The 24,292-nt window shown below is 46.6% G+C and overlaps 1 protein-coding gene across 7 annotated transcripts in view; it reads right to left on the bottom strand.

The window, feature by feature from the left end:
* Window positions 1-760: 760 nt before the first annotated feature.
* The window catches only part of AMOTL1 (angiomotin like 1), a 161,720-nt gene continuing 138,188 nt past the window's right edge, over window positions 761-24,292 (bottom strand). For all 7 annotated transcript variants that reach the window (XM_019657152.1, XM_019657150.1, XM_019657153.1 and 4 more), the window contains 6 exons: window positions 20,786-20,935; window positions 15,317-15,507; window positions 10,938-11,063; window positions 10,058-10,284; window positions 6,898-7,161; window positions 761-5,924 (listed from right to left, as the gene is read on the bottom strand). In XM_019657152.1, the coding sequence (XP_019512697.1) occupies window positions 5,818-5,924; window positions 6,898-7,161; window positions 10,058-10,284; window positions 10,938-11,063; window positions 15,317-15,507; window positions 20,786-20,935 (1,065 nt within the window). In that variant the 3' untranslated portion in view covers window positions 761-5,817. The remainder of the gene's footprint in view (window positions 5,925-6,897; window positions 7,162-10,057; window positions 10,285-10,937; window positions 11,064-15,316; window positions 15,508-20,785; window positions 20,936-24,292) is intronic.

Below are 24,292 nucleotides of genomic sequence, written 5' to 3'. Positions count from 1 at the left end.
GGAAGCAAAACTGCAAGTGAGGTTGCCTCCGAGCAATAAAATGAAACAAAGTTCAACCAACATTTATTGAGCACTCAGTATATAAGTCCTTTGGGAAAGAAAAGAGCAAACGTGAGGGAAAGAAGAGCTATTTTATCCATTTATTATATACAATATTAAGGCACAAATTTAAGCAGCGAAGAATAGGAAAATCTTTGGCTGACCAACAGTATTGATATTTGCTACAGGGAACACGCCACGTTCTTGATTCTTCCCCCGACTCTGCACACAGACCCATCTGGCTGGACAGCTCTGTACATCCCCCTTCAATACAGGCCAGCAAGACGAAGATGCCAAAATGTTATACCAGTCTGCTGGAGAGCACACAGCACGCTGCCACCAAGCACACACACACACACACACACACACACACACACACACACACACACACACACACACACGGACACATATATACACATCGGCTCGAGGGCTGTCCTCGCTTTGGCTGAGGTTGGTGCGGGCGGGTGCCCTTGCTTCACAGAATTTCACAGATTCTGTAAGTGCCTCATTGAGGAGGTTCCACCGTCCCTCCACAAAAGGGAAAAATACCTTAATTCAGAGAAAACCACTGTGGGTAACTTTGCTTACATTCTGTTTTGTAATAAATACTTACAGGTGTCTATATGTGAACAGAATCTCAGGCAAAACCACATGTAAACACACCACTGGGCAGCAAAACTTTGGGAGCTGATTAACAAGAAAATGCCGTATATATACTTCATTATATTGAGAACAATATTTTAATTCTGTAGAGAAGCAAATTTCATGACAAACACCTCAGTCAGGGCATAACATGACAATAACATGCACTAAGGATAACGCGGCTTTACAGGGCACCTACAGGTGGTTTATACTAATACACACCTACATCTGTGTGTATGCAGAGATGTGAACACATACATGGCATGGTGAGAGAAGGCTTTTCATAACGAATCCACTAGAAGTTACATGTACTAATGACAAATGTCCTCCTTAGAAGTTGTCACTTTGAGAGGCTCTAGGAGTCCAAAGACTCATTCTAAGAAACATCTTAGGGTTTTTTGTTTTTTAAAGCTAAAATGGTGTGACTTACCTTAATCACACATCTTTATTTATCCAATTGAGCGAATGACTTGGGATCATTTCCAAACTTAATTGCATCCTCAAAGGATGAAGATTTCTCATCTCTAAAGATAATCAAAGGAAGGTGCTAGTCCCCAAAGGTCATTCCAGTAGAGCTGTTCGCAAAATGTTTCTACTTGGGCAGTGCTGCCATGATCAATATAGAGTCTCCCAAAGGGTCACCTTTTAAGGAAGGTGGGGTGAGATGAAACACTTGGATCTTCTGGATATTAAGAAAAGAAACTCGACATACAACCTTAGAGTCACACCTCACATGTATGCACTTACATATACACATGACTTTATATACCATTAAATTATTAAATGAGAAAAAGGTATACTACTGAAAAGGAGGAGAAAAAAAATCCTCATTGGTTCCAGAAGACATCCATTTACCGAAATGCTGACTTTTACCTGCTCCCAGCTCATCAGCTTCTGGTAACGTCTTAATTACTTTGCCCATCTCCCACGGAGCCACACATCAGAGGCAAACCCATTAAACAATCCTCATGCTGAATGAAGACATTTTAAACACACTGATTAATTAACAAGAAAAGAGAAAAGAAAACCAACATTTATAAAGCATACACCACGGCTGCCTTAGGTTTGGGGATGTGAAGAAGCCGATTGTGGGCTGGATGCTCTCTGGCTACTTAAAGCCACTACTGGTTAAGAACACTCGTGGGCTCCCACTTATGACCATGGGTCTCCTGTGCTTAAGGAGCGCAAGGTCATTCGGAGTACACATAGACACGCCCCACTGGTGCCAGTGCAGACATGGAGCAGGACTTTGTTTTTGGAAAATACATTTCTTTGCCCAGCATAGCTCCCCACAGCATAAGCGTGAGCTCTCTGCCTCGAAACCTTTTAAACCCCCAATCTATTCTTCGCTCCTTCTGGGCACCCAGGCTGATGCCTGTGCTCACATTGATCTGCAGGACTCAGAAGGCAGCTGCACAGGGAGAACTTCCCATTCCATCAGCACTCGGCATAACAGTGCCTCAGCCACTGCCTCATGGTGGCTAAAGGCAAGGCCGGGAGAGGTGACTGGCTTCTTGGGGTTGGGGAGGAGGCATCCCGACAGCCTCTTCCCTGAGGATCAGAACAACTGAATTCTCTGTTCCAGGTTCAGAACACATTTGGAGCAACTGTCTCGATATCCAACCCAAGCCCTGCACAGTCCAATTCACACTTGAGCTCCAAAGAGCAAGCCCGGCAGGACTGAAGAGAGAAGGCCCCCGCCACTCTCTGCCCTCTAACCAGGGCCCTGGGATGAACGCGGCAGCCCTGTCCTGTGTGCCTGCTCAGAACACGTGGAACTCGACACCATCACTGGCTACCAACCTCTGGGAAGCAGGAGAAAAGCTGAGGGAAGAAAATGCTAAGCAAAGATTCTGTACATGTTCTGGAATTAGTTGCTGGAATCCAGCAACGCCCCCTAGTCCATATAATAAATGCTGGGCAGCATATAATAAAGCTGCCAGACAACACATTCAAGGACGAAGCAGAATTACCCTGGCCTGTCTTCTCACAAAGTCAAAGCCTTTGCCCTTCACGCCGAAAGAGGACCTGCCAGCTCCATCATGAAGACAACACTGGGAAGTTCTGAAGAACTCTAGGCCTCTGGACAATATGCCAGTAGGTTTTACATGGACGTTGTTGTCCGTCTTATAATCGGACACAAAGATCTCCATCTCTGCCTGGTGTTTATGGGCAAATCTAGGGAGCTCTGGGCTTTAGTCCTATTTCTTAGCTCCCGAGAGCAGGGCAGCTGTGTGTGTGCACATGCACACATCAGAGACGGGATAGAGCGGGCCAAGACGTGGAACCCACAGATAGTTCTTGTCCCTATGTCAGAAGCAGTCCAGCCTGTGACAATGGCCCAGCGCCTCTCCAAACCCTTGGTTCAGATCCCAGCTTCTCCTGGCTGGCAGGTGTTGGGAAGGGACTTAACCTCGCTGAGCCCCAGTTTCCTTCAGTGAAATAAGGATAAAACTCGCCCCTGCTCCCAGGTGGCTTGAGGACGCATTAAAAGGTACTTACCACAGTGCTTGCATACAGTCAGCACTAAAAAATAGAGCTACTATTAGTTTTCTGAAAATCAAATGAGATAATACCTTATAAACTGCCCAGAACACAGCAGAGTGGGTGCTCAGTATCAGCAATCCCTTTCTCTTACATGCAAGCAAGGCTTCAAAAATGCTGTGAAGATGCAAAGTGACAGGGGCCCTGGCACCTCAGGAAATCTCCCATAAAGGAGACTTTTTAAAGCTATAGACCCCTTTTCTTATGGAAGAGTCTTAGCAGGTTAGAAGCAAGCAAGATGACAAAGATCACAGCACAACTGAAATGTGGTGGTGTGCATGCTTGCATTCTAACAATTAACATGCCTCGCAACTCAGGGGACCGAAGAGAGCATGCCAGCCTGGTGCCAGTGAGGTGTGCTGGAGCGCAAAGATGAGGTCTGGGGGAAATCAGGCTGTGGCTCTTGCTCTCACCCTCTTCTAGGGGAGACTGCCCAAGTTTGGTGGCCCAGACATGGGCGGGTGGGGGGGTGTGCGGCTGGCAGAGGTGACTTGCTCTCCTAGTTCTAGAAACTTTTTTTACTTCCTGGTATACACCCAACACTAATCAGGGTTCAAAGCGTCCTTAAGAGAATCAGTTGCCCTCTATTGAACCTCACCACCCATAAAAAGTGATGGGAACCCTCTGCATCCATATGAACACTTTCCTCATTAACAGGACTTATGTGCTCCCTCTCACACCCCAGGGCATTCAGCGAGGTCCTCGGACTCTGGAACCCCTCCAGTTTCCCAGGCTACACCTGTGACTGAAGGAGGCGACAAGCACGAAGCACGGAGCTCAGTGCCACCACAGAGCAGGGCCTGAGAAGAGTCACTTCCTGCTTCCTCAGTCACACTGGACAGCTCTGAGGCCCCTTTGGACAAAGCCATTGGTTTCCTCCCTCCCCTTCTCTAGCTGTCACCTCTGTCATCCTTCTATCTCCTCAGTGTAGAGAGGCTGTAACTCCACCCAGGTTATGCTCCAAAGACCAACCCTCAAATAAGCTACGCAAGCCAAATTTCCTGAGCAGTGTTGTGTCCGGGGCTTCACTGAGGTGAGACTTGGATCTTGCTAGAACATCTGACAGCCTGGTCAGCTTCTCTGCTCTGATCCAGCACCTCCTAGATTGTAAAAAAAAGCCTGGTCTGCGAAGTTAGATATGAACTGTCACACACAGGGATAAGGGCCCATGACCTCACTCACTCCTAGCTCTCTAACATGGTATTTCCATCTTGCTTTGGACAACTTGCCCCAGACTGAAACCTAGAAACACCTGACCACACTAGATGTACACTGGCCTGTTGGGTTACAAAGCAAGTTCATGACGGAGAAAAATGGATGTGTTAGCACACACGTGTGCCGACAGTCACCGCCATCTGCGTGCTCACCAGCAGCGACCAGAAGAGCGCGAGGGGGCGAGGGGACGGGGGAACGTGCTTGTGAGCCACACGTACTAGAATGTGTGCAAGGTGCCTGCTGAGAGACGGGAGGCCGCCAAGCCAAGTGTCGTTTGTTTCCTGGTGTGCCGTCCTGGAAGTCTTACCCCAGCAGAGCGACGGGGTGGAAATACCAGGCTCCGTGCAAGAGCGCTGATGTGAGAGAGAAAAAAGCCAGGGCTGTGATCGGCTGTGATCGTCACGAAAGTGTCACACTGACCATGGGTCGTCTACCTCATCAAAGCTTACCCAGTTCACAGTCAGAATGCCATTAGCAGCTGCAGCCCCACTACTCAAGGGTAGAGGAGGCAGCTGGGGGCCAGCCTACGGCGTTGTCCCACTGGTCGCTATTAAACACGGCAGGAATGGTGATAGTTCAGATGCTGCTCTAATAAATCCCAGACCTATCATGCCATGTCTTATTTAAAAAGAAAAAAGAAAAAAAAAAAAGGATGAAGGAAAAAAAAAAGTAAAGTTAAAGAGGATGAAACAGAGATAGAAATGAAGTCGGGGAAGTTCGGGAGGATGAGTGCCAAATCAGTGTTCCCATCCTGTATAGAAAATACTGCTGAATCCCCACAGTCCCCTGAAAATCCAAATCAAGCAGGTCATTAGCTGAGGACTGTGTTTCAAATTCCTCGTCACCCCTGGATATTTCTTCTCATTGTCACACCCACACCCTTTCACAGGACACCCCATGGATGGCACATGATGCCCAGCAGATGACCTCTCCAATATTTCTAGGAGGCTCTTCTTAAACAAAAGATGCTAAGAGGCAAGGAGAATGGGGGTATTCCAAGGATGAGCCACGTTCAGGTTTATCTGTTTATAACCAGAGAATGAGTACACACATACCTTCCCAACAAGATACATTTTCTGTACAATGAAAAATTCCATTTCCTATTTCTTGTTTGTTTCCAAACCTACATGCATCATCTCTCTGACACCATATGTGATAAAAATCCATAGCCTTCTCTTCATCTTCACTCATGTAGGTCTACTGATTTTTTTTTTTAAAACATTTATAAAAAATGTTCTTACTAATCTGAAATCTTTATCAGTTCAAGTCATTCTTGATTTTCCATCCACAACTTTCTTGATCTTTCTTCTCCCTCTTTGCCACGTTCCTTGTTTGCTTGTCAATGTCCCGTTATAAGATTCAGCAGGGATGCCAGCATTAGATGAGAACTTCCATCATCTCCCCGTCAGGGAACTCGGGCTTGTGAAGCAAGCTGCTGACTCGGCCTTTGTGGTCAGGTGACTTCCCGTGGCCAGGTGAGCTCTCTGCCAAACAGAAGGGTAACATCAGCAGTCTGTTCCTTGGGAGGGGCATGGGTCTTACCAGTTCTCTCTAAGTTGGAACCATTTCCAACACCACCACCCATCACCTGTGTATGTTGGGAAGGCCACATAATCCGGCCCATGGTGGAGCCAGGTACTATATACACGGTTCCCTGCTTTCCTTGGAAAAGTGTGTTCTAGGAATCAAATCTCAACAAAATGACAATGCTGTATTTACTTGTCTATTTTGTTAGATGAAAATAAAGTACTCCCTTGGAGGAAACAGTTACTTTACACCCCCAATAATCCCCAGCTCCTCAAAAGAATTCCTGAAGAGGGCTATCCCCACGAGTGAGATTGGTCTCTATGACAAAGCCAAATCTATTCTTTGTCCTGAACGCTTCTGGACTCATCAAAAACTCACTCCTCTCAAGCTGTCGTCTCTTAAATGTTTTAAAGCGACTCATTAGTTCTGGCCTGAGTGCTGTGCTACAAGTTCCCCTTCTCTGCGGTTAAATCTGCCTTCTCCTTCAGTCAGGAGGCACTCCCGCCCCTGAATCCTTGACAAGGAAGCACCTTGAAGACCACTGTCTATGTACCCCCTGGCTCTGATGTACCTGGTGCCTGGTACTAGCTCCCCAACATCCTTGGGGAACCTCTATTTCCACCCCTTCTGGGGAAGGGCTGGTTATAAAACATATATTCAAAGGGCAAGTGGCGTACTCCTTTAAGTGGTAATAAATTAGGAGGTTAGGAGTGTCTATATACATTTTAGTCCCATAAGAGCCCACATAGCCTAAGTGTATTAGAGGTCACCATCATCAGAAAAGAAAAGAAGAGGGGAGGGGAGGGGAGACCCATAATGCGAGAGCTGATTGGGCCCCTGTTCCCTGCTCTGCTTAGCAACAGGCTCCCTCTCTCAGCCCAGAGAACCCTACGGCTTTCCACAGTGTGAAAGGAGGTGGGAACGTCTTACCCAGTTTCTCTGCAGTCCCTTTGGCCGCTGGGTGTTTCAGGACCGGGCTGTTGGAAGGGGTTGCACTCAGCCTGCCGCGGCTGGGCAGGGAGGCCGTGCTGGGCCAGAAGAGCTCGGCGCCCTTGTCCGTCTGGGTGCTGCTGTCCTTGCTGCCCGTCTTAGCGTGGGCGCTGCCGGCCGGTGTGGAGGGCAGTGCGGCTGCAGGGGGCGTGGGGAGCAGGGGGGTGGGTGCGCGTTCAAGGTGCTCTTTCCCAAGCAGCAGCCCTGAGGGCAGAAACACAGCTTTTTCAACACCGCTCTTCAAAAACAAAACAAAACATCCTCCTCTTAAAGATCATTTCCTCCTTGGGCTGAGGACTACTTCATTCGTTCACTGAGTCATTCACCAAATGCATTTATAAGCACTTGCTATGTGCAGGATACACTGACAAGCACTGAGGAAATTTTAAAAACAAAGAAGAAAGACCTAGTCCCCTCCCTAAAAATTTATAGTTTGATTGATTGATTGATTGATTAACGGGAAGAGCAGTTGTCAAGTAAACTGGTTAAAATATGGTAACTAGCAGGATAAAATTATTCTCAGAATGGTAGGAGGTGCCCAATAACCAGTGCTGAGGGGTGGGAGCATTTCTGCGAGGCTTCTAGAGACGATGCTTGCTTTACCCAATTGGCCCAGGAGGGCTGGCCTTGAGCAGTGGTTGTGTGCTGAAGAAAAACCGAAGGCTTCCCCGGTCCTAGACATGGTCCCACTGGCCCGCTGCGCTTCGGAATGGCCCACAATTCCTCCCCACTCTGGTTAGGGGATAGTCTCCCGCAGGCCCGGGTTCAAAAACAAACATGCTTCCAGGTCAGAACACTGAGTTGCTCTCATTATTCCCCAAAAGAGACCCCTGCAGAGGACAGTCATGTCCTCAAGAAGCAGGAAGCCAGCTGGGCTCCTGGAAAGGGCCACTTAACCACGTGCTCCCCCTCACCCCGGGAGCAGGGAGGCTGTTGGAGGAGAGGAAAGGGAGGCGTGATGGGCAGTGCTGCCCCTTTCCTCAATGTCTTCCTACAAAGCTGCACAGGAGGGCAACTTTATTTTTGTAACAAATAGTGAAATTTGGCACACATTCAGAAAACGGCCAGCCCTCCAGAACACTAGCCTATAGAAAACGTGGTGAGTACAATCAACTATTTGTTCATGTTGCTTAAGTAGCCAGCAATTCATAAAGTATCCTCACCAGGGCTGTTTCAAGGTGCCCATTCATAACTCAACACAGAGCATTTCAGTTCGTCTACAGCAGTGCTTCTCAAATGCAATGTGCCTGTCAGTTACTTGGATCCACTGTTAAAAGGAAGATGTGATTCGGTGGGTGGGGCCTGAGGCTCTGCCTCTGTAACAAGCTCCCAGCTGATGTCCCTGCTGTGGGTCCGTGGACCACACTTCGAGGTGCCAGGGTCTTTGGCTGGGGGCTTCACACACATCATCTCACTTTATATTTTCCAACAGTCTGATGAGACAGGTCCTGTTGTCATCCTCTGTTTTACAGAAAAGGAAATGGAACCTCAGAGAAATGAACACCTCACAGCTAACAAGTAGCTGAAATGAGATTCAAACCCAGCTGTGCCTGACTTTAAGTCCAACCTGTGTTCACCCCGCCTAATCAGCTACCTGTCAAAACTCCACAGTCTGACAAGAATGTTCTTGTGGAACCAAGTCACTAGCTTGTCATCTCACCTAGGAGACCCTGAGCCACCAGGAATGTAGACAAATGTCACCTCTACCTCTTTCCAGAGACATCAGGCAAGAGATTGGAAACATTCTGGGGATTATGAAGTGGCCTGTGAATGTGCGCCTCTGCCGGGCCCCTCAGAGAGCCCCTCTGTTTTTGTGACATATGGACACTGATTACAATGACAATAATGGGAGGAATAACAGCGCAGAGAACACAGCAATTCTCCCTACACACCGGGTCTTCAGGCTCCCAGGCCTGGGGCAGACATGCAAATGCTAATAGGATACAGGCATAGACACCAGAGAAATGCCTGCCTGGCTGGATGTCACAAGCTGGCCCCAGCACATTTCAGACTCCTTTACCAGGCCTGTCTCCACATCGCCTCCCAGGCTCTCTAACTGGGGAGGGGAGCTAAATGTCCTTGGGAGGGTCTTTGATGATCCCAGCTGCTGTCCACACATGTCCTCTTTGAAGTACATTTCCTTGGAGGGCAGGGACTGCTGAGGCGACCTGTGGAGGGACTTCAAACAGAGATTCTGGCTGGGTGCCTTTGATCCCCCCAACTCTGTCAGGTTCATACTGGAAGCTCTTATCCCCTTTGGCACAGAGCAGCCAGGCTCCTCTGGGGTTCTGCGCTGACAAAAAACTGGCTCTGGGCTCCACAGATAAACAAAACACACTCTGACCCGGGGAAATGCATCAAAGGAGGGCCAGACCCCTGGAGTGGCCAGAGTGCAGGGGAAGAAAGCGGAGGACTCGTGTCTGGGAATGCGGCCTGCGTGCTGGGCGGCGCTGCCTGCTTCCTCTCCAGGCTCCGCCAGCCCCATCAGCCGGCTGGTAAGACCGTATCTGCAGAATTCGCCTCAAAATTCTGCCTGTGCAACAATACAACCAGGACCACCACCACCAACCTCCAATGCTCGAGCACACATATTCCAAAGTGCTTTCTCCTCATTATCTCATTTTGCCCTTACCACGGCCCCATGAGATAACAGGGCAGACGTTGCCCTGCTTTTCTAGGCACAGAAACAGAGGTGCAACAGTCTTACAACTGGTCTGGGGCACAGCCAAGTTCAGAGGCCTGACGTCTCCAGGCTTTTCCCATTAGAACATTTTATGTTGTAAGGGTCACCTCAACTTTCAACAACAATGGTAATGATTATGTGAGTCAACCCATGGCTAACAGCTCCTCTGATGGTACATAGCCTTGGCTTCCACACACTTCATTTAATTTCCACATCCAAAGTATGAGTGATTATCCTCCCGATTTCACACATGAGTAAACAGACTTGGAGATATTGAGTGCCATTTCTGCGTTCCATGAGCGGCAGAGCCAGACACCTCAGAAGTGTCAGGGCTCTTTGCACCAGATGAGGTCGCCTCTCAGTGTTTGGGCAGCGCTTGCTTTCCAGACCCTAGCCTGAAGGAGGCGTGGGGCTCACCTATGCTTCCCTTCCAGGTCCTCTCTTCCTTCTTCTCCTCAGCTAACTGGCTGCTGGTAAGAGAGGTCTGGCGAGAGTGTGTCCCGGTGGCCGCGGCGATGGAAGGGACGGAGCGGGCAGGTCGCAGGCTGGAGGAGTCCGTCTTCCCGGCATCTTTACGTGATCGTTGCTGAAGGACCTTAATCATGGCATCCTTCTCTATGATTTTGGCATGGAGGTTTTTAATGCTGTATAACATACAAAAACAAAACAGTCACAACCAGAAGCCATTTGGCTAGAAAAACTTGAAATGCTTCTCTTAGGCTGCCCCAGGGACTTGAATTATAATTCAAGATGGAGAGTGAAGTGCAGTCTTCACACATTTATAGTCTGCACATTATATAAAATGGATCTTTTGTAGTATTAGATCAAAAGGGTGTACCTTCTCTGGACTCCCAGGAGATTCTGGGACTTCCTGGGAACCTGAGGACATACAGCTAGAGTGGCTGTGGCCTCCCAGCAGGGACCTCCTGGACCACGTTGTGCTCAGGGACCAGCTTAGATGGTTTAGGATCCCTGACTGTGGGGACAGGAGAGCAGCGGGAAGCACAGAAACCCCGATGCCTCACACAGGCTGAGCTTCCCACCAAAATCCACTTCCCTATTTTCTGAGAAAATAAAATTACAAGATGGCTTTCTGGGAGAAGATAAGTTTTCCCCCGATGGCCAAACATGAGAATCAGAAAACAGTTGTGAGTTCTTTTCACATCCTGTTCAGAACTGGCAGGGGCTGGAGAGTGAGCGCCAATGTTGGTCACTGGGGTCTGGCAGTGAGTGGCCAGCCTGGTGACACGAGGTTCCATGCTGGCCACTCACTGCCGCGCACAAGGTGGTCCCTTACGTGTACTCCATGTCCTGGCACCTCTTGGTGGCCTGCACCACCTCCTCCTCCTCCTGCCAGATGTGGGCCTCCAGCGAGCTCTCGCCATAGCTGCCATTTCTCGAGTGGTTGATGATCGTGGTGTCCCTAGAAACACAGGACACACACAGAGAATGATGTAGATGCCCACCAGGAGGCATCCCAGGGCACCGCACTAAAAATCTCTCTCCGCACTCTCCTTCCCCCGCTTTCCCTTTCCTAAGTCCTGGCCAATTCTCTCCCTCAGCTTGAGAGAAGGAAGACAGTATCTAAGAAAAACAAAATAAAATCCAAAATAAAAATGCCCCGCCCCTTCTACTAACGACATTGCATACCGAGCTCTGTGGCATGCTGTGAATATGGACACTGTACACCTATTGAAATATGGATACGATTATTGCATTTGTTAATGCATTTATTAGTGTCTTGATGCTTGTACTCTTTCATACTTACTTATCCGTCCCGCCTTTCTCACTCTGAGTTAAAAGTTTGATTTCTATGTCTCATCCACATCGTAGTTATTTCAGTACTTTGTAGTAAAATGGAGACTCAGTAAACACTTGACACTGGTCCTCTTGGACAGAGAGCCTCGACCTGAAATCATCCTTCACGCCTGCATTCTAGTTCACTTCTTGTTTTACGGGCCCCTGCCTAGGACTCAGGTCTGCTCAGTGTGACAGCCATGCTGGGTGGCAGGGCAAAGAGATGAAGAAGACACACACCCTGTCCTTAGAAAGTCAAGTCCAGGAGGTGGAGTTAGGGAGAGACAGACATAGGTAGCTGGTAGCAGGTGTCTGACTGAAAATAACTGCTCAAAGAGAACTATTCCTGCCACTGGTTTTGGCAATTTAATCACTCCTAATTAACGATGATTGGTAAATAAAATAACGGTGCCATCTAAGTGATCTAAGTACATCTTAGACTGAAAGGCAGAATAATGTCTCTGATCAGTGAATACTAAATTAATAAGAAATGATCTAGCCAAATGTGTCTCCTCTCTTTAACTTCATATTCCAATGCTACAATCATATTTAAAATCTTACAGCTCTTTTCTAGAACATTCAAAAAGAGCAAAAAAAAAAAAAGCCAAAAAACAAAACAAAGCCCCTTCTTTCATCTCTTTTAATGACAGCTTTCAATGAATGAGCAATTCCTTGGCGCTGGGGACTGGGTATAAAGCATGTTACATATATTAATAGTATCTCATTTAGTTCTCATAGGAACTTGCGCGAAGATTTTATTATTCTTATTTTGCAGATGAAAAAACAGGCTAGGTGACTTTGCAAGAATACCCAGTTAATGAAGGTGGAAATGGATTCAAGTCCAGAGATTTATGACTACAGTGTCCATGCCTCTAACTGTCATTCTACGCTCCTGGAGTTTTCTTTGTTTTTAGGAAGAAGGCTTCGGCAAAGATGCACGCAGATAAAATAAACCAATAAAGTGGGCACATGAGAAAATGTGGCTTAAGTTCAAATCACGGCTGAAAATAAATCATAAAGCCAAATAATGTAGAAAACAAGCATAATGCTTTAAACATACCAAGAACATTATAAATTTACCCTACAGTGCACAAAAAAATCATAAATACAGGAATTATGGCTGGAGAAACGTTTTCAACCAATTTACTTTTGGAATTCACTCAGAGCCGGAAACAAATTTAAAATTTCATGTTTATACTGCCAAGTAAGGACAGCAGGCACAATTAGATGAAAACAACTTAGAAAGTAAACACACAAGACTCTAAAAAATATATTACATTGCTTTGAAATGTGTGCAACATTTTTAAACCATAAAAAATAGGTCCAACCTCTCAAAAGAATGATCAATGGTACCAAAACACACCAAGATGGCAAAGTCAGTTGGTATACAAAAACCATTTTCTTTGTTTAAAAATCATTGTTTATAAATATGAAGTATGCATTTGTGGCTGAAAAGACACAAAACTAATGGCTGGAGATACTCACTTTTAACAATTCATATGCAGCCATTTATTAGTATCTAGACAAGAGCTCAGAAGTTTGAGCTTTCCCAAAGAATCTTCACTTTCTTTTTCTCTCTTTCTATCAATGGATAAATAATGCTGCAATTACAGAGTTTTTCTTTAGAAAGAACATTAAGATTGGAGCTAAAAACCTGATTTTTCTCAAGACTGTGGAAAGGAGTGGTCAGTAGGGGGGAGGGTAGTTCCTCACAGAATTATTAGATGCTGAATAAATACATGTGAAAGTAAAGAAGGGGGGAAGGGAGGAGTGGTGGAAATGGTCCCCTCCCCTCCCCTCTCCGTCCATCCAGGACTCCAAATAGGGCTGAGGAAGAGAACAGGGCTAGGTAAATCCCACAGGGCTATTCTCTGAGGACAAGAGACTTTTCCTGCTGCACGAAGGATGACAAATAGGCTTGACTAGCACAGTGTGAGTGACTGATGGTGTTTGGGCTGTCTGGTTCCACTCATGCCCCCACCGTCCCCTCCTGTACCAACTACTGGGATCTCACACTTCAGACCTTTTCATTCCCCCTACTTCTGATTTTTCATGCCAGGTCCATTCGTCCTCTCAGGGCCCAGGATCCCAAACATGCATCTAATCTGATAAATCAACAGGAGCAGAGACAACAATGACACAAAACGGTCCCCGTGTCATGCTTCCAAAGTAAAACGTTTACACTGCTATTGGGGCTTTAGTGTGCTCAGCCAGGGGAATGGGGTCTGGTTCCCTGCTTGTAACCAGCCAAGAGCTATAATTCCCATTTCAGAAATTCCTGAATGAAGTGACACTGAGAAAGGCTTTTGCAGAATCACACGTCTGTAGCCAGCGATAGTGGGAGAAGCCTTGAATGTGGGTGTCCTGCCTCCCTATGCAGTGTTCTCCCCATTAATAAACCACATGAGTGACAATTCCCAGGGCATCACTGACAGCTATGCCTTAGACCAAAGCTAGCAAAAAAGGCCAAATCCCTCTGTAACTTTACGATGGTTTGCTCTCTTCCTCAGGATAGAGAGGTGATTTACTTATTACCTCACAAAACAAAAAGCTGAAAATAAAAACATTGCAATTATGCAAATATCAAGAAATGCTTCTAAGAGCCTCACTGCTCTCACCCATACAGTGCAAGGACTGTACTGGGGGCTGCCGCCTCCTGCAGCTCTCCTGTAAGGACTTGGGAGCTTTACCTCACAAGGCACATCTCAAATGTCTATTCCCACTCCCGGAGGCCCACTCAGACGCAATACTGTGGGTGGTTTTCCCTCATAGCACAGACATGCACAAGCAACATTGGAGCACAAGAAAATGATCTCAAAGTGGTCATTTTCCATATGGGTCTGCAGGTCTCTCTAGGTGTGGGCATGTTATGGAACCCAGTGGAGGCATCTTGCACACGTGGGCAGCACTGCTCTCTCCCCATGTTCCTGGAGGCAACATTTGGGCGTGCTGCTAGCGGTTCTTCTGTGCTTGAGTAATGAGCACGAGAACCCGGGAATGGCTTATAAAGTATACCCCATCCACCCCAACGGGCCTTCTCTGCCTCATTAAAGACAGAAGAAACATCCCAAGGAAACGTGGGACTGGCTATAACATTGGGGTACATTCTTAGTGTTTACTCCTTTCACCTGATTCCGGTCCTACCATCCCAAATGGTACAATAGCCCTGATTAAATCTAGTTTCATAGATGCTCCTTTGAAATTTGAGGATCTCCAGATAAACTGACCCTAAATTCTAGTGAATTCCAAACAACTCGGCCCTTATATAGCTTACGGGCAAAAAGCAAACTGGTGGGATGTGGGGTGTGGGGGACAGGCCCTGAGAAACTTGACTGATAAACAGCCACTGAAGCCAGTGCAGCAGTCGCACACGCAGGTGCGCTCCAAGCCGTCAAAGGGAACTGTCTGCCTACTCAGACAAGAGTATAGTTGCACAGAATTATTTTGGGAATGACTGAGCATTCTGAGCTAATATTTAAAGGAAGAATAAGGCTGTGTGCCTACAAAGAGGAAAAGAAAGCAATAGGGATAATAACTGACAGCAGCAGAGAACAATTTCAAGGCAAATGAAATCAGGCTTCAAGTCAGACAACTCTCACTTTGCCATGTGGTCCCACCGCTTGCTACCAGTGTGACTGGGAACAAATGACTGCACCTCTCTAAGCCTCATTTCTTCACCTGCAAAATGAAGGTAATAACAGTTCCTCCTCTCAGGGCTGTTACGAGGATTAGGTATTCTTCTTGTCTGGCCCATGACACAGGCCCACTGTTAAAAAGGCGCATAAAATGGACGTTCACAACATCACTCTTGCCAAACACACAGTATCCCACTGTGGATGTCCTTTACACGACGGAACGAATGCCCCTTGTGGGACTCACCTCTCGGCGGCAGCCGTGGCTGCGGCATTCATGGCAAAGTGTCGGATGGTGCTCTCCTCCAGGTACTTCTGCTCCCACTTGGTCATGTCGGCCTCCAGAGCCAGGATCCGCTCCTCCTTCTCCCTCACAAGCTCCATGAGGGCCGGCGCATTGTATTCCGGCATGCTGGCCGGCGAGCCGGCCCCGTGTTTCTGGAGAAGCAGGAGAAATTACAGCTTGATGCTGAAATGGGGCTCTAACGCAGGCCATATACGCCATGTCCATCTGCACAGTTCCCCACAGGAGCACAAGTGCTTCACCTTCAGCACACGCACACGCATAATCATCATGGCCTTGCTCCCCCTCCAGCATGGATGACCAAACTCAGTGGGTCCTAACGCCAAGCTATCATATTCCTCTATCCCATGTAATTCTCACGGAGCTCTGTAAAACAGACACTATCATCCCAATTTTACAGATGCGAAAACTGAGCTTCTGGGAGGATAAATGAACTGTTCAGTGTCTCTGAGCTAATCAGTCGTAGGGTCAGGATTCAAACGCCGGTCTGTCTGGCCACACAGCTCTGCACGACAGGAACCGGCTTGTTCAATGTCCTGCAGTTAATGTATACCAAAAGTTAACAACAGGAACTAAGTCTCGGGCACTTTCTCCAGCGTTCAAGGCAGTGATTCCAGTTGTTTGTTTCCCCCTGAGGCTGGGAGATAAAACGTAAAGACTAAGGAAGTGGCAGTGAGTTGCCCTAACGTGCTCTAACGGTTGCAGTGCTCTCAGCTGGGAAACAGAGAAATGAACACCTGCCCTGCGTAGAAGCCTGAGAATCAAATAAGATGATACATATGAAAGCATTTAATAAACTTGAAAGGGCTAAACAACGTAAAGTGCTACCAGGAATCCCTTAATGCAAGTCAAGCTCATTTTTAAGCCCTGTCTTTTCATGTGTGTCTTAAGATAGGAAATAAAGTAGTTGTGTTATCTTGACTGCTTACAAGCTGAGGATACTCGTATTTCAGATTTTTCTTTTTCCTTTTAAGTTAGGTATACTATTTCCTTTAAACAGCATGACTTTGAGGACGATGGGGTTTTGAGGACGTTCTGACTGTAGGGGAGAATGATTTCATCCCAGCTATTCTACGAGTACGTCCTGGGACACACATTCCCCTCGTGTTTTCCAGTGATCACAAATTTTAAATACAAAGCTGGTTACAAGGTAAGAGGTACTTTTACCTCGAACCACATAAATTCCCTAGAGCAACAGCTGGGCATCGGAGCTGCCCTGATGGAGTCTAATCCTACCAGAGAGAAAAAAAGCAAATGGGCCCATGGGCTTTGGTCAACCAAATGTTTCTATTCAATTTTTTAAAGTTACAAATACGAATTATTCTAGGATCTTGTCAGTGAGCAACCTTGAAGCAAGAATAGAGCAGAAGGCACGTACCTGTCCTCATCAACCTATACAGGAAGTCACTGACTCCCCAGTGCCCGCCCCAGGCACCACCTTCAGGCAGGTGGACAAATAAACCAGTCTGTTATCGAGACGAGAAACTCCCCTGTTCTTAGAAACTTTCCCAGAAAAATATCCCACAGCCTCACTAAGCTGCCATCTGTGTTGGTCAGTTTCTATCTACGTAAATCCCTTATGTTGCCATCTCAACTAGCTTAGTTTTGCAGAATCCTCTTGACCTCAAATGAGATCACGACAATGCTTCATAGAGCACCTACTTCAGGTCATTAAGAGTTATTAAATAAATGCATGAATTTCAACATTCAAGCATGCAGAGCTAGCATGGTGTAACAAATAAGTAAGCCGGCCAGAAACACAGACTGCGGGTCAGACAGGCCAGCTTCTGCTGCCCATTCACCTGTCAACACATATTTACGGAGCATGTACCGTATGCTGGGGGTACCCCAGTGAGAAATGTAGGTAAAATCCTTGCCCTCAATGTGTTTACCTGAGAGGAATGTCCTAATTAGCTAATGACCTTGGGCTCGCTGCCCTGTGCCTCATTTTCCTCAACAACACCCCCCCTTCTCTCTTCTACCTCATAGGACTACTGGGCAAGATGTGAAAATTGCTTTGAGCTCCTTGCAAGACAGATAAAATTGTGAGTTCTTAAGCGTGTTAATTTCCCTCGCTCTTACCTTGATTTCTCTTTCACCTCCCCCAGCTTCTGAGACGTAAGTGCTCCCTCACCTCCCGGGTGGAGGGAGATTACTTACACTGACAAGAACCTGTTCGTGGTAAGGTGCTCTTTTCTGCTGGTCCTAGTGTCCTGACCTATGTCCAACCACCCCCTTCTCAGTTAGCCACATTTCTGTCACTTGTTTTTCAGCAGAATGAAAAAGCTGGAGGAAGGGAGGAATCTGGGAGAGGGAACCAAGATGCCCTAAGCCTTCAAATGGCTCTGAAGGTAATAACAATAAGAACAGCAATGATAGTATTCTTCCTTAATCAATTGCTACGTGCCAGGCACTATGTAAGCACTGTGTGCAGATTTTCTTATTTGTAGCTAAAAGCATAAGGTGAGTATCATTTATTTGCCCAATTTAGAGACAAGGACATTGAGGCTCAGAAAGCTTACTTACTCAAGGTCGCTTTTCTAGGAGGAGGAGCTGGCAGGATTTGAACCCTGGTTGGTCTAACCCTGGAGCCCATGCTCTGAATCAATTCACGATTCCATGCCACTCTGCTCACCTCCAGTCTACCCACTTCCTGGAAGGTTCTAGGGCACCTCATAGGAATAACCGGAGCTCACTTGGGGGTTCTGTGTTGCTAAGGATGTGCGTGGAGCGGTTCAGCTATGTCCTGGCATCAGTCTAAGGGCAGAGCCCTTGTGTGGGGTGCTGACTTAATAAGTGCTCTAAGCTACTCTCTCAATGGTCCCTTAGAAAAATTCCCTATGGAAAGTGGCTTTTTTGGGTGGGGGGAGATGACTAGGAGCTTTCTTATAGTGTGACCTCAGCGTGCTTTCTAAAGGGGTCAGATCAATGCCTTGGTGACACGGGAGGGGAGCAGGGTGCATGTGGGCTGGGCACGACCAGGACAGGTGAATCCATGTGCTGCTGGAGAGTGAATGAGGAGGAAGCCGAGCAGAGAGGCCCCTGGACACCGGTACCAGAAAGGCCGACTTTCTCCGGTGACCCCACGCTCTAGAGTGGACGACAGGGGACTCTGGTCATCCCTCTGTACTCGCCGCACTCATCCTCGGGCTCCAGGCAGCAGTTTCACTAACCTCTATAGTATCCACCACATGGAACTAGTTAGAAACTCAAGGCTTTGGGGTGGATTTACTTGTACTAAAATGTTTACCTTTTCTGGATGCAGACTAATGTATGCTCACTGGTAAAATGACAGAATAAAGAGATATTAAAGGAAAAAATAAAAATAATCCTCATCTTTTTAAGGAGTAGGCAAAAGCGACAGGAAAATTCCTAAAGTGTCTTTCATATCATAGGAGACGGATTAACACACACACATTTAAAAAGAAAAAAACTATAATATTATATTCAAAGAGATGCTGAGTTAAAGTTCTGTGTAATTCTAAAGATTGTCTCCCTTCTCTTTGGTCTCATGCCAGCCATAAACAACTGGGGATCTGCTATCAGCACCCCCAAACCAAATTCCAAATGCAAGCCGAGTGATTTCCTTGGGGAGCCTCAGTTCTGAAACGTCTGTCCTCCACAGGTATGCTTAAATCGGCCAGCAGTCTTTATGCACAGCAGGAATGTTGTTTGTGCTGGTCTGAGGCAATAACGGGTGTGAACGTGTATGGGTCTGAGTGTCTAGACTGTGAATGGTCCTCTGTGGCAATAGGGATATTGTCCAAATAATTCTAACTTCACATTTCTTCTTGATAAACAAGGATAATGGAATGGAATCTGGTTTCATAGCACTCACAATAGAAGGTCCCAGGATAAGTATCTAAATATAGGATGTGGGTGACACATTAACTGGAAACAAACATTCTTTTTTGCTCTAAGTATTGAGATGTGCCATTCTGTCAGACAAAGATTTGTTAAGTATCCACCAGGTGCGAGCACGCTACCAGGCACCAGGGAAGCCTGCCTTCCAGTTGGGGAGGTTAAGATTTCAATAACTGCACAACAGAGAACAGCTGAAGGGCGGACCACCCGCGCCAGGGATGGACAAACGTCCAGAGACAGACTCACCCTTCCTTACGAGCCATCGGCTGAGCCAAGATGGTGGGAGGCCGGGTGGGTTTCTTAGTTTTCTGGGCAATCTCACTAACACCTCCTTCTCCAGCCAAGTGCACACACCCAGAGGGAACTGTGTGCGCCTGCCATGAGAAAGGGCTGGGCTGGCCTGAGTGGACGCTTTCAAGTGTTTTCAAGTGTTTCAACCACAACCACTATGCCCTATCCAGTAGATAATTCCATGGAGCCCTGTCTGGAGTTCGCCTGCTTCCCAACTTAGGGCACACCCTTCACCAGCTGCGGAGGGGGCTTTGCCCACAGCCCTGGCTGATGACACAAGAGCCCAGGAGCTCTCTGGAGCCAGGAGATTTTGACCGACCTGTCGGAGCCCAGTCCAGCTGCAGAGCTGACCTGCAGGACTTATCCCCTTGCCGAGGAGCACGTGGACCCTGAGCTGGGGCGTTTTACCCTGAGCTTATTCGTAGCAGAATCCCATTAACAACTGTCACCAGGAGAAAGAAGGAGAGGCAGAAGAACTAGGAGTTTATGGCCAATATTATATTCCAGGGATAGTCCCGAACCCCTTCCTTTCCTTTACCTCTGAAAAGTCGCCGCTGATCATGTCCTACTAACTTCATACCATTACTAGCTCCCCCGTGGATTCCCACTGTCCCTACACCCTCGACGGTACCAACAGCCTTCAGCCCGCCCTCTCTGACTTCACCATTCACTCCTCCAGATGCTCCTGACGTCACCAGAAGGCTCTATCCCCAATCCCTTGTACCACATTTCTCTCCAGTTTAAAACTCCCAGTCCTTGGCTCTGTGGACTACAGGAAAAAGTCCACTCTCAACTTGACCAAGTGTCTTCCACAAACGGGCTTTTGCCTACTCACCGGCGCCTCACTGGGCATTCTCCCCAGCTAGCTGCACCCCGCTGTCCCAAGCCTGCCACGCCGTGTCACACCTTTCGCCTTTACACGGTCTCGTCCTCTATCTCTGATGTTCTTCCCCCGGAATCCCCAACACACTCATCTTTCAAAGTCCAACTCAATGTCCTCCTCTCTGAAGCCATCTAAAGCCGCATTCCCCGATGCCCAGTCTCCCGGGGTCACCACTTCCTGTAAGGATGTTTGTCACTCCAACAAGTGGACCGCCTAGCTCCTCCACTGGCCGCTGTGTGGCTTTGCTAGGACAGGGAGCTCTCACTTACCTCTGCATCCTCGGTGGAGCGCCTGCGCCATGCAGGTGCTCTGCTCTGGCGCTTGCTGAAGGAATATGTGGGGTTCTGCTGTCAGCCCCGCCCCCAGCCCCTCACCTGCTGGGTTCTCAGTGCATCCAGCTCTCTCTCCAGCCAGGTCCGCAGTCTCCGCTCCATCTGCTCTCGCTTCTCACATGCAGACTGCAGCTGGGTCAGGGCCTGCTGCAGCTTCTCAACTTTCTCTACATAGGCTTGCTTCTCTCGTAACTGAGCAGAGAAGAGGAAAAAGGAGCACAGTGATTCTCAAAGCTGGGGTGGAGGTGGGGCGGTCAGACTACCTGGAGATTCTAGTTAAACTACTAGTGCATACGAGTATACCCTCCCTGCCCTTATCACTCAGGTGTGCTGAGACAGAAAAGGTTTAGACAACGGCCACCAGTTATACCCAAAGCACAGGGATGCCTGGAACTGCAGACCCTACTAGGGCACCTGCTTTCAGTTATGAACAGCTCTAAGCTCAATCCTCAGTTATTGCTGGTACTGGAAATGAGGTTAAGAGTTTTTAAGGGAATCCTTATTGTTAATGTTATGAGGAAATCCTTATTTTATAATGTTAACAGAAAAATCCAGAATAAAAAATTATATACATTATCACAACTATGTCTGTCTCTCTGTCTATCTATGAAAAAGACTGAAAAGAAATACAGTAAAACCTTGGATTGCGAGTGACTTGGTTTGCAAGTGTTCCGCAAGACGAGCAAACATTTCTAATACATTTTAACGTGGTAAACAAGTGATGTCTTGCAATATGAGTAGTTTTTTTCTGGAACGAATTATGCTCGCAAACCAAGGTATTAGTGTACTTAAAAGCATTAACTATGCTTATCTGTATGGCAGAATAGTAATTTCTCCTCTTCTTTATTCTATTCTGTATTTTTCTAATTTTCCAAACTACAAATTATAACAGAGAACTGTGTGTGTATTATATATGCATACCCATTATGCATGTATGGATAAATATAAAAATTTATTATAGACATTTGTGGAGTCACTTCCTCCTAAAGACTTCGGAGCCTGTACAGATGAGTAGCTGACAGCCCTGAAGAGACAGGAAGGGCTTAATGAACACTCAAACAACACAATAACTGAGAAGATGGAAATTAAGGTAAAAATGATTTATGTAAATGTCACATCAGGTAAGGACTGAGCGTCCTGATCAACAACTTCAAATTCTTACCCTCAGACTTTGTTTCCATCCAATTAGGAGTTTGGCCTGTGTTCATGAATCCCAGGTACCTTCCTAACTTTCTGGGAACTGGCTGCTGTCAAAAATCAGGCTGAGGTATTAGTTATCTGGTACCGAGTGAGAAGACACCAGATACTATTTCCTGTCATCCTGTACCTGGTGTGCAGAAGCCTTACAGATGACTCAGATCCTGAGTTCAACCCATGATTGCACTGGCAAGTTGGAACATACTAGTGATGTAGGAGCTTGCTATGAAGGGTGGTTTCTGACTTAGCAAGCGCGCTGCCATGCGCTATGAGGCCTGTAACTCAGCCAAAGCATGGGAGTAAAACGGAGATGCTTCTGATATTTCAATGAGGGGTGGGGGTGGGAAACAGCAACTTTATAACTTTTTTTACACCTGCTCTTGGGATCAGTTTTCATCTGGTCCTTTCATTCATTGTGCTTTTGATTGTTTGATTCAATTTAATAGACACTTGAGCACCTACTAACTGTAGGATCCAATGCTAAAAGCCTCACCTGATCAAATATTTTGTTGAGTACCCTTCATAGACCACTTATTACATCCTAGGCTATATACAATTTTCTAAATGTGTAGCCACTAGAGTATAAAAGCCATGAAATCTGCCTGTTTTGGTCCCTGCTGGGCAGAGCGCACAGTGTCTCCAATACCTGGACAGTACCTCCTGGCATTCAGTAGGTACTCAATAAATATTGTTAAATGAGTGAATTAATATTATCTCTAATCAACTGCAAGATTCTTGAAGGCATGGATCTCTCTCATTCACCTTTGTATTAGCCTTAAGTCTAGCAAGGAGTATATTATGATGAGGATGATTAATAATAATAATAATAATTATATCAGCCAACATTTTTGAAGCACCACCATGCCAAGCTTTGTGCTTTATACGCAGTATCTCATTTAATCCTCCCAATAATAGTAAAAAGGTAAACTCCATTATTATCTCCACTTAAGAGATGAGAAAACTGAGGACTGCAGAGGTTAAATGACTGCTCAAGGTCACACAGCTGATACGTCCGTCCTGGGGTCAGGATTCTAACTCACATCAGCCTGGCTCTGGGGTCCAAGCTCTTTCATGGGAAATTATGGCAAACGCATAATATGAGCCATCTGGATTGAGTAAGAGTCTTCAAAAGAAACTTTAATAAGAACAAGGAGTGGTACCGGAAGCCAAACACATGAGACATTTTGGAGAGGCTACAATCAAACACAATCAAACAAATATCTGATATAAATACAATGATAAGAAAAGATTCATAATGGTGATCATAAAGAACCTGTCTTCAAGGAGTTCACAACTTTTACTTTCATGGAAATATTGAAACAAAAAAGATTTAAAAAATTATAATTTTCCTTCGCTCCACACACGAAGATGAAGCTTCAATAAGCGATTTCAGTTATAACAGGAATAAAGGGTCTTGACTCTTGAAATAAGACCCTTATCGACTTAACAGTATCTTCCCCTTTAGCTGCTTTAAGCTTGATGTTGAAGTTTGCTGGGACACTGAGGTACCTGGCATCCAAATATGTTTTCTGAAGAAGCAGCTTTTTATTTTCAACAGCAGCAACAGTTGGCTTAAGAACAACACTGTTTTCTGCGTGTCAGGCACCAAGCTAAGCACTTTGTGTAGACTCTCTGGGTTACGTATCTTCCAGACTCTGGATTTCTACTTCCCACAGTGGCTCCTGCCTGCCCGCCTAGCCCTCTTTCTCCTTTTCTGACGCTGTCTACAGCCTGAATGCTCTCGTTTGGACCTCATAGGTGGCCGTTCCACTTTCACAGTCAGGCTTCAAGGAAAAGTCTACCTTGCAAAAAAATTTAAAGGGTTGATTTCATCAGAAATCACTAAGTCCATTAATGCTTGAGTGGGATCAAAATTTCCTAGGCGGAGGGGTCATTGCATGGCTGAGCCAACTTCTAGAGACTGCAGACAGGTTTGCTGAATGCCACCCCTACCCTACCCCCATCAGATGACTTTTCACTTTTTTAATGCAATCAAGAGCCCAAAGACAGAGCAATTGAACAATTTAAAAAAAATTGTTAGTCTCTTTTCCTTACAGGTACCAGTGGTTTCCAGTCCTTCCATTCATTTCCAGCCCTGGACACTTGCCAACCATTGGGCTGTAGGCTGGGTTTTAGGCGGAAAGAGAGCTCTTGGCTGATGGTATTCATGTATGCTTTTCATACTGTGCTTGGTTGGCTCTGGGTTGGATCAACTCTGTTTTTATTACTTTTTATTTTGGAGGTCTCCTACATCCCTTCCCCTGACTCAACTCCTTGGCATTGGCTCCGGTTAGTTGCAGGGTTAGGAAACGGAAGCGGAGGCCTTCAGGGCACTGCCCCACCCTCCCCACC

Source organism: Hipposideros armiger, unplaced genomic scaffold (assembly GCF_001890085.2).
Source record: "Hipposideros armiger isolate ML-2016 unplaced genomic scaffold, ASM189008v1 scaffold_274, whole genome shotgun sequence".
In the NCBI taxonomy this organism is placed as follows: Eukaryota; Metazoa; Chordata; class Mammalia; order Chiroptera; family Hipposideridae; genus Hipposideros; species Hipposideros armiger.
The sequence above is the reverse complement of the archived record's forward strand: the minus strand, read 5'-3'. Positions and strand labels throughout refer to the sequence as shown.